Source organism: Eulemur rufifrons, chromosome 3 (assembly GCF_041146395.1).
Source record: "Eulemur rufifrons isolate Redbay chromosome 3, OSU_ERuf_1, whole genome shotgun sequence".
NCBI lineage: Eukaryota > Metazoa > Chordata > Mammalia > Primates > Lemuridae > Eulemur > Eulemur rufifrons.
In genome coordinates, this window is record NC_090985.1 from 23,461,960 (window position 1) to 23,476,236 (window position 14,277).

The 14,277-nt window shown below is 39.5% G+C and overlaps 1 protein-coding gene across 2 annotated transcripts in view; it reads right to left on the bottom strand.

Annotated features, from left to right (window-relative positions):
* Nucleotides 1-14,277, bottom strand: part of HERC2 (HECT and RLD domain containing E3 ubiquitin protein ligase 2) — a 173,742-nt gene that overhangs the window by 136,422 nt on the left and 23,043 nt on the right. For both annotated transcript variants that reach the window (XM_069466707.1, XM_069466708.1), the window contains 5 exons: nucleotides 12,607-12,744; nucleotides 7,928-8,147; nucleotides 2,829-2,929; nucleotides 2,235-2,391; nucleotides 403-513 (listed from right to left, as the gene is read on the bottom strand). In XM_069466707.1, coding sequence (XP_069322808.1) covers nucleotides 403-513; nucleotides 2,235-2,391; nucleotides 2,829-2,929; nucleotides 7,928-8,147; nucleotides 12,607-12,744 — 727 coding nt within the window. The remainder of the gene's footprint in view (nucleotides 1-402; nucleotides 514-2,234; nucleotides 2,392-2,828; nucleotides 2,930-7,927; nucleotides 8,148-12,606; nucleotides 12,745-14,277) is intronic.

Genomic DNA, 14,277 nt, shown 5'->3' on the forward strand with positions numbered 1-14,277 from the left:
GCAAGAGCAAGACCCCGTCTCTACTAAAAATAGAAAGAAATTATCTGGCCAACTAAAATATATATAGAAAAAAAAATTAGCCAGGCATGGTGGCGCATGCCTGTAGTCCCAGCTACCCGGGAGGCTGAGGCAGTAGGATCGCTTAAGCCCAGGAGTTTGAGGTTGCTGTGAGCGAGGCTGACGCCATGGCACTCACTCTAGCCTGGGCAACAAAGCAACACTCTGTCTCAAAAAAAAAAAAAAAAAAAGAACAGAGGGCCCTGGGACATGGTTCTCTGATTACAGAACACCACATACCCTTGCTGCAGTCACAAACAATTCAATGCAATGCCACAAAACACAACAAACGTTTGGGTACAGAGATGCTTCCCAGAAGCACCCCCAGCCTATGGCACCCCTCACCTCAGTGTGCCCCTCTGCACAGCCAGCTCTAATAGGATGGCCAGGGCCAAGTGTTGGTCCTGCAGGGGGATGCTTCCCGGCCCTTTGGTACCCGGCGTTCCATGAACATCCCTGAAATGAAAACAGCGTATACAGGAACAAAGCAATGTCAGAGAAAGACAGTATGCTTATAATCACACTAACATGCCAATTATATTCTCTCCCCCATAGAAAGGTGTATTTTTTAAATTTAGAATCAAGTTTCTGAGACTTGCTACTCAAATTTATTTAGAGATTTTAAAGTATATGATTAACTTGTAAAGACATATTTTATTATAAGTGTTAATTCAGATACTGTATTACATTAGGACATATTTCTGAAGCATAAAATAACTTATATCATTATTTAATACATAAGTACAAGAATATTTAGTTACTTTTCCATTTTCAATGAAGTATAAGACCATAAGAGTATTGCTGGGCATGGTATAATCCCAGCTACTCGGGAGGCTGAGGCCAAAGGATCACTTGAGCCCAGGAGCTTGAGACCAGCCTGGGCCACATAGCAAGATCCTGTCTCCAAAAAAATGAAAAAAGAAATTAACCAAGTGTGGTGGCGCATGCCTGTAATCCCAGCTACTGGGGAGGCTGAGGCAGGATCATCATCAAGCCCAGGAGTTCGAGGTTACAATAAGCTATGATAGTGTCACTGCACTCCAACCTGGGTGACAGAATGAGACCACATCTCTTAAAAAAAAAAAACACATAATAACTACAAGAGTATCACCATTCCGCTACAGAATTGGTGAAGAATCAATTTATAAAACCACCTGAGAATCTACAGGCAAAATGTCTATTCTTATTTTTATCTCTGATCAAAGAATATTTTTAGCTTTTCTTTGTTACCCAATAATAAACAACGAATTTTCTTAACCCAAGGTTGGGGAAGGAAAATCTTATGACATCAACATTACAGTTGAACTTTTTTTTTTTTTAATTTTTTAAAATTATTTTTCCTTTCTTCTTTGTTTCCTTTTTTTTTTTTTTTTTTCTTTAGACTCCTGGTTTGACTGAAAGTTGAACTTTTCAAATTAAGTCCAAGCCTATTTTCAGGGGCCCCAGCCTTAAAATTCTGTGGTGAAGTCTTCACCAGCACTCCTATGAAACAGACTGACAGCCTGCGGGGCACAAACACCACGGGCATCCCTGATGGCAGGAAGAAGGCACAGGGGTGACCTCTGGCAAGGAGAGCGAGAAGGAGACTCAGTCTTCCCCTGCATCTGTCACTGCTGTTCAGTTTTATAGAGTATATACATTTTTTTTAAAATATAAATGCCAAAACAAAAACACACAGCACTTATTAGCAGAGTTCATGTTTTTCCTTACAAATGATTCACATTCAAATTTTTTTACAGTAAAAAGACTACCTATAGGTTCAAACATTTTGATCTTGAGTAGTTTACTCCCATGTTATCTTTCAAGACTTTAAACAGAGCACCACCCATTATGCAGAGCAGTGGCTCCTAACTATCACAGAGAGGCACACAAGTGATCACTTTATGAGTGATTCATCACCAAGTCATAACATAGCTAAAAAATAGGTAAATCACAAAAGCATCTTTTATTTTCCATTTCATTGAACGTGACAGCTTCCTGGGTTAAATCAGGGTGTTATAAATCAAACCATGTGAAAAGCTGAGAGCAAAGACCTGGAATCACAGAGCTGAGGGTGTGCTGGAAATACAGGTGAGAAACAACATACTAAGTTTCTCAGCTCTGAAGAGGAATGAAAGGATGAGACTGAAGTACACTGGAACCCTTCACACAGGAAGGCATGAAAGGAAAGAACTCACCCTGTCACGACGGACCTGAGGAACCTGGTTGCTCTCTCCACCACCTCCAGCCACACGGAGGACACGGTGCTCTCGTCAAAGAGCGAGGCCTCGGGAAGAGCTCGCAGGGCATCCAGGGACTCCTGCAACAGCTCGCTGCAGAGGTCTGCGTCCTCACCTGCACACACACACGTCAGAGGAGGCCACCCACTGCCCCTCACTCTCCCACTGGGCCTGCCACTCCTCAACATGAGAAGATGCCACTTTCACCTTTTCAATCCCTCCCTGAACAGACCAAAATCTAACATGAGTGTCTCAAACTCAATTCTGTATTTTGTGGCTCTCACATGAACAATACTAACTTCTTGTTCTACAAATAAATTAGGACTGAGGCATTCCATGGTAGTGGTTTGGGTGGGGGGGAGGTCATGCACTCTTTTTTCTTTTTTGTCAGCATAGACCTAAAAAGTCAAACAGACTCTGCAGCTTCTCACTTAACAAACAAGGAAAGTGAGACACAGAGGAACTCATGGGATCAGCCCAAGGGCATATGGTGACAGAACCCAAATCTCCTGATCTATCAGAGAAACAGAACAACATGCCGGGTACACATACCTGACCGCCAGGCCCTGCGTAAGAATGCAAAAGCAAAAGAGAGAGCTGCTCGGGATCCAACTCTGGCAAGTCCTTCCACCCCTTTACCGGTGGGCCGGGAACTGCGGACAACACACATGGGGGTGGTGATAACTGGTCAGGCAGAGAAATACGCAAATACTAAAATGAAATAAATAATATGGAAGGATTTACACCAAAATATGATCAATGGTTTTCTTTAGATGGTAGGATCACAAGTGATTTTTAGTTTCATTTTTGTAAAAACATTTATCAAATGTCCTTTGTAAAGGAAAAGGTTTTTTCTTTAAACAAAAAAAAAGACATTTATAACAAACTTTAAATGACTTGGAAAAGTGCTCACAAAATATTGCCCGGGAGCTGATATTCTAGAGGGAGAGTGAAGGCGGACAATAAACATAAATACATAATTTCCCTCCTGTAGTAAACACAAGGCAGGTGAAATGAAAGAAAAGTACACAAAGAATGACACAATGGACACTTGGACTGCGCCCCCGAGTTGGACCACATTCACTTGGGTCATTCACACACCAGACCTGTGTGCTGGGCAGCGTGAAGGGCCAGTGTGCTCCACCTGTCCCCTTCCAGCCCACCCTGCGGAGTGACGCCCCCAAGTCTAGTGCTTATCATCCTCACATTTTTTAAGCTTTTTACCACTTATATATGTTAATTAATAAGTCACAGTTTTATTCTGTATGGGATAAAAAGCTATACAAATATTATACCCTAAAACTCCTGCAAAAAAAAGAGAAAAAAACTTGAATACAAAAATGTATATATAATATAAACTCAAGAATGGCACAGCAAGTAATTTTATTTTCTACTTTATACTATATAGCACACATATACACACACAGTATAGTGAAGTATTTCTACTATAGACTATATTCCCCAAATTTAGTATAATTTGCTTTCATAATCAGGAGAAATGCTATTAAAAACAGGTAATGCTATGGATGATCTCCCCAAGATAGAACATCTCAATTAGAAGTGAGACCCCTGGGGACCCCTCGGACAGCTGGATGCACTTAGCTGTGAATGCTTAAATAATGCATGGGGAGCTCTAAGACGAAACACAAAAAAGTGTAGTTACAGTCTGCCTCTGAGGAGGGCACTGGGTGTCTGGGCGACAGGAATCTTTGTTTCTGAATGACAAATATAAATATTCCAAATATAGAAGTATAACAAGACCTATAAACCTTAAAACAGAAAGCACATGTGCTAAGTCTGTTCGGAGGAGGTGGGAAGACCACCCCAGACATGTGCCCTTGCAGAAAGCTGTTCCGGGTAAGCATGAAGGTGAGCTCCCCTCAGGCAGTCGGAATCTTGTCCCTGGAGAAACTGCCCCACAGCCCTAGTCCGTATGGTCTAAGAAGTGCTATGCCTTCAGTAAGTGGCTCTCTATTTTCCAGATATTCAAGAAAAAAATAGAAATACCTTGGACTCGCCCTCATCAACACCAGTCACCTACCCAAGCTAGTTCCACAAGAAAGGTAAAACACACCACTATCCAGTAAGTTGAGAAATGAGGAAAAGAAATCTACAAAAATTTAGGAGATATCACTACACACCTATCAGAATGGCTAAAGTAAAAAAAGTGACAAGACTAAATGCTAAAACTCATACATGGCTGGTGAGAATGTAAAGTGGTACTTCAATTCTAGAAAAAAAGTATGGCAATTTCTTACAGTAGTGTTCCTTACATTTGTGTTTAAACCTAATCAGAAGACCCAGCAACTGCACCCTCGGGTATGAATCCCAGAGAAATGAAACTTATATTCATACAAAAACCTGTACATTACCGAGTAAAATTACTGAATTTTTTTAGAAAGCCTGCACATGAATATTCATAGTAGCTTTATTTGTCATACTGTAACACAGTAGTCGCCCCTCTTCCCATAGATATGGAAGCATAAAATTGAGAGTGAGGAATATGTAACAAAGCAAATGGCCTGAAAAACACAAACAAACAAAAAAAAAACAGCAAAAATTTTCTGTCTCTTTAAAACTTCCCCCACTCTTTGAGAGGTGCAGCCTGGCCTGCATCCCTGAGGCAGGTTAAGTCCTTTGTTAAAAGAGATAACTCAGCCAGCCATCCCAGGCAGCTGCCAACCCCCCAGCCAGCCCCCCAGGTGAGCCACTGGCAGAGTTCCTGGCCTTTGTCTTTGGCAGAGATGGGAAGATTAGAATAGTTAACAACAAAAGTCTAGAACTGAGGGGCCCTCCCTTTAAAAGCTCTGTTTCTGTTTATGCTCAGGAAATTTGGATTGAGATAAGAAAGAAGGTCTACCATTTTTCCTCCTTTGCCAGCAAACTAATAAAACTTCTCTTTCCACCTCCCCAAACCACTTGTTTTCCTTCATTCTTCTTATGCAGCCTCAAGGACAAGTGCCAAGCTTTTGGTAACAGATTTCTGCGTAACAATACCCCCAAATTGGAAATAACTGAGACAAAGTGTGGTACATCTATGCCATGGAATACTACTCAGAAATAATGATACATGCAACTACTTGGAAAAATCTCAAGGGAATTACACTGAGAAAAAAAAGCCAATCTCAAAAACTTACATAATAGACAGAGAGAACAGATTAATGATTGCTAGGTAAGGTGAGAGGAGGGAGAAAGAGATGGGTGCGGATATTAGAAGGGACTTTTGTCCATGTACCCTGCCTGCAGTGGTGGTCTCACACAAATCCACACATGTGGTCAAACTGCAAAGAAACAGACACACAACTGAGGGTGTGTAAAACTGGAGAAACCTGAATAGGATAGGCAGACTGTATCAAAGTCAATATCCTAGTTGTGATAATTGTGTTACAGTTTTATAAGTGTCTACCACTAGGGGAAACTCGGTGAAAAGTATAAGGAATCTTTGTACTATTTCTTACAAATGCATGTGAATCCACAATTACCTCAAAATAAAAAGTTTGTTTCTTTTTTTACTTTAAGAATTCTTCCACAGCCGGGCGCGGTGGCTCACGCCTGTAATCCTAGCACTCTGGGAGGCTGAGGCGGGTGGATCGCTTGAGGTCAGGAGTTTGAGACCAGCCTGAGCAACAGCGAGACCCCGTCTCTACTAAAAATAGAAAGAAATTATATGGACAGCTAAAAATATATATAGAAAAAATTAGCCGGGCATGGTGGTGCATGCCTGTAGTTCCAGCTACTCGGGAGGCTGAGACAGGAGGATCGCTTGAGCCCAGGAGTTTGAGGTTGCTGTGAGCTAGGCTGACGCCATGGCACTCACTCTAGTCCGGGCAACAGAGCGAGACTCTGTCTCAAAAAAAAAAAAAAAAAAAAAAGAATTCTTCCACTTAGGCCAGGCATGGTGGCTCAGACCTGCAATCCTGGCACTCTGGGAGTCTGAGGCAGGAGGATTGCTTGAGCTCAGGAGTTGGAGACCAGCCTGAGCAAGAGCAAGACCCCATCTCTACTAAAAATAGAAAAATTGGCCAGCTGTGGTGGCCCGCTCCTGTAGTCCCAACTACTTGGGAGGCTGAGGCAGGAGGAGCACTTGAACCCAGGAGTTTGACATTGCAGTGAGCTACGATGACACCACTGCACTAGCCAGGGCAACAGAGTAAGGCTCTGTCTCAAAAAAAAAAAAAAATTCTTCCACTTAATGAAAGACATATTCCAATTAATCCATTAACCCTTAAAGTCACTACAAAGAACACACAGAAAAATCATCTGGGCTCTCAAACACTTCTGCATCTGAGGAACATCAGTTTGATTCAACAAAAACACAAGAGTGCTTACAGAATCTTAGCTTCTACTGCCCGCCTACACGGAACCCTCGACTGACCACCATAGCAGGTCAGAAAGGAAAGAGAGAACCATGCCACTGGCTATCATCAAATGGACAGGAATCTCATCTGTCACTTGGTTTCATTTATTCTAAAATCATAGTGAAAAATATGACATGCATACTCATCCCTCGTTATCTGTAGCGGACTGGTTCCAGAACCTCCCCCATACCAAAATCCAAGGATGCTCAAGTCCCTGATATAAAATAGCATAGTATTTGTATATTACCTACACACATCCTCTCATATACTTTAAATCATCTCTAGATTACTTATAATACTTAATATAATGTAAATGCTATGTAAATAGATGTTATGCTATATTGTTTTCTATTTGTACTATTTTTTGCTGTTGTGTTGTTTTTTATTGGGTCTTTTGTTAAGAGTATGTTCAATCTGCAATTGGTTAAAACCATGGATGCAGAACCCGTAGATACAGAGAGGGCCGACTGTAATGTGATTTCAACTAGATTTAAACATAAAAAAAACAAGTAAACAGGGGACAAGGAGCACGCCTGTCTCCAGGGAGGAAGATGATTAGGGTTCTTTGCCTGCTTCTTTCTGCCTCCTGTACTTTCTATGTGCTCTTCAGGGAGTCAAAGTCACTAGTACAGTCAAATAAAGCCAACTCTCTTAACTGCCTAAAATGAGTTTCATCTGGCATTCTAGTAGTTTAGCCTTCCAAGGACAAAAGTTTGGTAGACAGCTACATTTAGGAAAAAATACAATTTTACACAAGGCTTAAACATTCTGGTGGCTGTTATTAAATACCTCAGAGGAAGTCTGATGTATTAACAGACATCAACAAATTAAAACTCACATGCCCAAAAGCATCTCTTATAATAAGAGAATAAGAAAATCACATTAGGAAGAAAAAAAATGAAGCATCTAAACTAGTTAGCACTAAACATTACAATCTGACTATTTCCTATCCAGTAGCAAAACAAAACAAAACAAAACACAAGGAATACAACGTTCAGAACTCATTTTCAAAACTGGACTTGAGTTGATCTAAACCTCTGGCTGGCTTCTACAGTTACTGACATAAAAGGGTCTTTAAAACAGTAACACAGATTACACAGCCATGCCCTGTTACTATATGAGCAAATTGGCAAATCCATTCTCCAGATTATACAAAACATACAAAAAGACAAAGAATAAAATTTCACAAGGTGAAGAAAGAGACTGCATGGAAAACTTTAAATCTTCCTAAACAAAACAGCCTGAATTTTATATTTAACTGACATCAGGATTCTTTCTTCATTTTATCATTACCTTTTTTTGTCCACAGGAGGCAGAGATATGCTGCTGCTTTTCCACTTAACTTTGACATTCTCCTGAAAAACAGTCCTATTCAAGGCAATGAAGTAGCGTTCCAAGATCACCAGCCTCTGCTTGAGTCTCAGGGCCGAGAGGGTGGTGGTGGCCGACTGGACGGCCAGAGCTTGCTGCTCTTTAACCAGCACAGAAAGACATTCCTTCAGTTCATTCACATCTAGAAAACAAGGCAAGAAAACATCTTACCTGTCAATATGTTGGCCACGGTTTGTTTTAAGGTTGAGAAAATGGATAATGATGATAGGGAATACTTGAGTGCAGGAGATGTGCCAAAAATGGTCTTGAACACGTTACACAAATTAGGAAATCCTCACACCCACCAGAGTAGTGCTGTCCATCCATTTTATGGATGAGGAAACTGAGGCACAGAATGGTTAAGTAACTGGCCCGAGGTCACACAGGAGTACAGCACGTGACACAGACCACTCTTAGCCACCATGGTATACTGCCTCTCTGTGAACATCATATAAAAGTTGTTAAGACAAAACTATAACGTCAAAACTTACCAGCGGCACATTTTCTAGACAGAAAAACTCTAGCCATTATTTTCATATTATAAAACCAAATCCAAAATAAAATCAGGCTGGGCGTGGTGGCTCACGTCTGTAATCCTAGCACTCTGGGAGGCTGAAGTGGGAGGATCCCTTGAAGTCAGGAGTTCAAAACAAGCCTGAGCAAGAGTGAGACCCTGTCTCCACCAAAAATAGAAAAAAATTAGCCAGGCATGGTGGCATGCACCTGTAGTCCCAGCTACTCGGGAGGTTGAGGCAGGAGGATCGTTTGAGCCCAGGCATTTGAGGTTGCTGTGAGCTAGGCTGATGCCACAGCACTCTAGCCCAAGCAACAGAATAAGACTGTCTCAAAAAAAAAAAAAAAAAAATCAAGAGAAAAAATGGGTCAAATTCATCAAAATGACATAAAAATCCTAAAAGTGCATACACCTGATAACAATTTTAAAGTACATGATGAAAAATTGCAGACTGAAAGCAAAAATCCACAATTAACACAAGAGATTTCAATACTCCTAGGAAGAGGAAGGAGCTAAGCTGCTAGACCGCTCTGCAATTCTCCCCATCACAATGAAGATACTCCATGGAAAGAAAGGAGACCAGTGCCTGGATCTGATACCTCTGGAATGTTGAGACAGGCTTCTAGGTAAATAAACTACTAGCATTTGCTAGAAGAGGAGTCCTTACCTATGAAATGTTTTTAACAAGATGTCGTTAGATTGCTTTTGGTAAATTTACCTAAAATCCATGGATTTATGGGACATGGCTCCCTGAAAAAGGTTCTATAAGGTCTGTAACTATCTGGCTGTAAAATGGAAACACCACACATCCTAAACGCTCTCGCTATGCACACCTCACTGAGAAGCCTCATCTCTTACGCTGGGCCAGACAGAGGTATCCAACACAAAGAGGACAAGACCTGGGGAGCTGCACTGACTGTCCCTTATCTGTCCCTGCTTTGCCTGTGCATACAAGTATGGATATTACTATATCCTTAAAGTTACTAAGTAACTAGGTAAGATCTCTGATTCATGTCACTCTGACATGATATTCCAATCTTGTATGTTAGTTCAACTCCTCTCCCAATAGTGAACAGTACAAGTGGGCAGAAAATTATTGCAAGTCAAGAATACTTGAACAACACTATCAACTAACTTGATCTCATAAAGCTTCACAGAGCAGAAAAATACACATTCTTTTCAAGTACACATGAAACATTCAACAGAACAGATTATACCCTGGCCATAAGACAAGTCTCAACACATTTTTAAAAACCGAAATCCCATAATATGTTCTCTGACTGCAACTAAATTAAATTAGAAATCGTTAACAGGACACATTTGAAAATCCACAAATATTTGGAAATTAAATAATATATTTCCAAAATATGAGTCAAAGAAGAAATTAAAAGGTAAATTAGAAAATACTTTCAACTGAATGAAGATGAAAATGAATAAACATCTCCAAATTTGTGCAATACAGCTCAACAATGCTTAGAGGGAAATTTATAGCTTTGAACACATATTAAAAAAGACGAAAGAACCAAAATCAATGATCTAAGCTTCTACCCTTAAGAAAGTAGGAGAGAGAGCAGCAGATAGAACCCAAAGAAAGCAGAAAAAGTGAAATAATAAAGATTAAAGCAAAAATCAATAAAAAACAGAAAAACAACAGAAAAGAAAATCAATGAAATCAACTGGCTCTTTGGAAAAAATCAATTAAATTGATAACTTCCACAAGACTGATCAAAATAAAAAAGAAAATACAAGACACATTCCAACAAATTTCTAAATAACAGCTAACACTTGATAGCACATACTGCATGCAAGATACTAATGACAGCATAAGCACTTTGCCTGACTTATTCTACTGATCCTATGAGGCAGATACTATTATTAATCCCAAATACAAATTATTTATATATATATATAATGTGTGTATATATACACACATTTAAATGTATGTTTATGCAAAGAAAAAAGTCTGAAATGCACACCAAACTGCTAATAGCAGCTAACTCTCAGAAGAAAACTTCAATTGGGGTGGGCAGTCAAGAGGAATTTCTACTTTACGAATCTTTTTTTTTTTTTTTTTTTTTGAGACAGAGTCTCACTCTGTTGCCCAGGCTAGAGTGAGTGCCGTGGCGTCAGCCTAGCTCACAGCAACCTCAAACTCCTGAGCTCAAGGGATCCTCCTGTCTCAGCCTCCCGAGTAGCTGGGACTACAGGCATGTGCCACCATGCCCGGCTAATTTTTTCTATATATATTTTTAGCTGTCTATATAATTTCTTTCTATTTTTAGTATAGATGGGGTCTCGCTCTTGCTCAGGCTGGTCTCGAACTCCTGAGCTCAAACGATCCGCCCACCTCGGCCTCCCAGAGTGCTAGGATTACAGGCGTGAGCCACCGCGCCCGGCCAACTTTACGAATCTTTATAAGAAAATATTCATTCATTTCATGTATATTTTAAAAATTAGAACAAAAATACATCAGGCATTTAAAAAAACTAAATTATAAGATAAAGAAGCAAAGAATAAAAATACTGAGTTTTATTTGCATAGATAAAAGAAACAGATAATTATAAAAGTCCATCCACAATAAAGAACTCCTACAACTCAAAAACAAAAATAAAAACAAAAAACCCAATCCAATTCAAAAACAGGCAAAAGACTTGAATAGACATTTCTCCAAAGAACATATACAAATGGCCGATAAGCACATGAAAAGATGCTGAAAATTACTAACCGTTAGGGAAATACAAATCAAAACAATGAGATATTGTACCACCTCACATCCATTAGGAGGTATTATCAAAAAAGAAAAAGGAAAATAAGTGTCATTGAGGGTGTAGAGAAAATGCAACCTTTACACATTGCTGGAAAAATGTAAAATGCTACAACCACTGTGGAAAACAGTTTGACAGTTCTTCAAAAAGTTAAACATAGAATTACCATATTATCCAGCAATTCTCCTAGATAGAGATATATATAGATATATATATGCATATAGATATAGATATACACACACACACACAAATTAAAAACAGGGAATCAAGGTCAGGAGTGGTGGCTCACACCTGTAATCTCCACACTTTGGGAGGCTGAGACAGGAGTTCAAGACCAGCCTGGTCAACACAGCAAGACCTCATATCCACAAAAAAAAAAAATTATCTGGGCTTGGTGGCGCATGCCTGTAGTCCCAGCTATTTAGGAGGCTGACGCAGGAGGATTGCTTGAGCCCAAGAGTTCAAGGTTGCAGAGACCTATGATTACACCACTGCACTCCAGACTAGATGACAGAGCAAAACCCTGTCTCGGGGGTAAAAAAGAAAGGCAGGGACTCAGACACTTGTAAACCCATGTTCATAGCAGCATTATTCACAATACCCAAAAGGTGGAAGCAACCCAAGTGCCCATAATGAATGGATAAACAAAATGTGGTGTGTGTGTGTGTGTGTGTGTGTGTGTACATATATACACATAAAAAAAATACATTGGACTCTTATTCAGCCTTAAAAAAGGAAAGGAATTCTAACATACGCTACAACCCTGAAGACATGCTAAGAGAAATAAGCCAGTCACAAAAGGACAAATACTGTATGATTCCACTTACATGAAATAACTTGAGTAGTCAAATTCATAGAAACAAAAGTAGAAAGGCGGTTGCTTGGGAGTAGGAGGGGAGTTACTATTTAGTAGGCATAGAGTTTCAGAGAAAATGAGCCAGGTGCAGTGGCTCACACCTGTAGTCCCAGCTACTAGGGAAGCTGAGGCAGGAGGATCACTTGAGCACAGGAGTTCGAGGCTGCAATGAGCTATAATTATGCCACTGCATTCCAGCCTGAGCAACACAGAGAGAAGTTCTAGAGATGGATGGTGGTGATGGCTGGGCAACAATATGAATGTATGTAATGACACTGAACTGTACACTTAAAAATTAATACAATGGCAAGTTTTATGTTATATGTATTTTACCACAATGTAAAAAAATTTTAAATTAAGTTTTAGAAAATTTTATGAAAAAAAAAAAAAAAAGTCTATCTAAGATATTTAGAAAAGGGGTGGGAGTGTCAGAGCAAGTTTTCCAAAGCACCAAAACTCAGATTACCTGGCTGCTTGCCCCATACCCAGCTCTCCAGGATTGATTTGGCCCTGTAAGCAGGCGCAGGAGCATCTTCTTCATCCTTTTTCTCTTTGTCATTCAGATCTTCTTTCTTTGATCCACTTTGAGCATCAACAACATCATCTGGAGAATCAAAAATTTTTAAATCTGTAATTGCTTTTCAAAATGCAACAGCCACTTGTCAGTTTCTTTGCAAATGTCCCCCCAGAAATGAAAAATTACAACAGACATCATTAACTGAATGTTTGATGATTTTAAAAATATAAGATATGAACCACAACTATAAGAGATCCAATGTGATTTATTTAGTAGTCAATGACCCTTTTAATAAAGAAACCAATATATCACTCAAATTCTTTAAAGCATGAGTCTTCCAAAATGATATTCCATTAATTTCCTACTAGATTTCACAACTGAGAAATTTGGTTTTTGATATTTACCCACTTGAATTTCACACTAATTGCTTTTATCCAATGAAGCTCAATTGATTGTATGTCCACAGGAAAGGGGAAGACATGGAATGGGGGTAAGATTCAAAAATCATTGTTTAACTGTGTGCAACATCCTACTCCACTGCCAACTGAGAACTACTCTACACAGGGTCATTACCACTGACACAGCATAATTCAGGAGCATTGATAGAAAGGAAAAGTAAGAAAAATGACTTTAGGCCATTAACAATTTAAAGTTTTAGTCAAGAACAACAGCCATAAAACTCCTTACATAGCAAGTGAAGAGGAAAGAACTAACCTTAAACTTGAAGTACAAACACATCCTATCATTAGTAAATAACTGCCTAAATGACATAATTTAAAATATATACACCTAAAAATCTGTGAAAGAAATTACATCCCATTCAGATTAGAAACAATAAGGAGTATCTAAAAATCTCTAAGGAAACTATTCCTCTACTCACAACACTTCTGACACCTAATGTATGGATTTTCACACCAAGCAATTCTCCAGTTCTCTGCGACAACAACTATGTGTCCAACAATTCAATTCAATTCTGATACTAACCACCTAGAATCAGCCCAGACCCCACAGGTTAAGGGCTCAGTCCCACAAGACTGTCCCTACTTTAAAGCCAATCACAAGTATAGGTATACCCGTACTTGTATCTTGCATTTCACAGATGATTGCGGTTTTTATACATTCAAGGTTTGTGGCAACCTTGTGTCGAGCAAGTCTATCAGCCTCATTTACCCATTGATGCTTATTTCACAGTGAAATAATCATACAGGTGTTTATTTTGTGTCTCTGTGTCACATTTTGGTAATTCTCACAATACGTCAAACTTTTATTATTGTTTTTATTATATCTGTTATGGTAATCTGTGATCAATGATCTTTGATGTTACTACTGGAATTGTTTTGGAGCACCACGAACCATGCCCATAGAATACAGTGAACTTAATCAATAAATGTTGTGTGTGTTCTGACTACTCCACCAACTGGCCATTTCCCCATCTCTCTCCCTCTCCTTGGGCCTCTCTATTACCTAAGACACAACAACATTGAAATTAGGCCAATTAATAACCCTTAAGTGGCCTCTAAGTGTTCAAGTGAAAAGAAGAGTCACATATTACTCAAAAGCTAGAAATGATTAAGCTAAGTGAGGAAGGCCTGTCGAAAGCCCAGATAGGCTGAAAGCCGA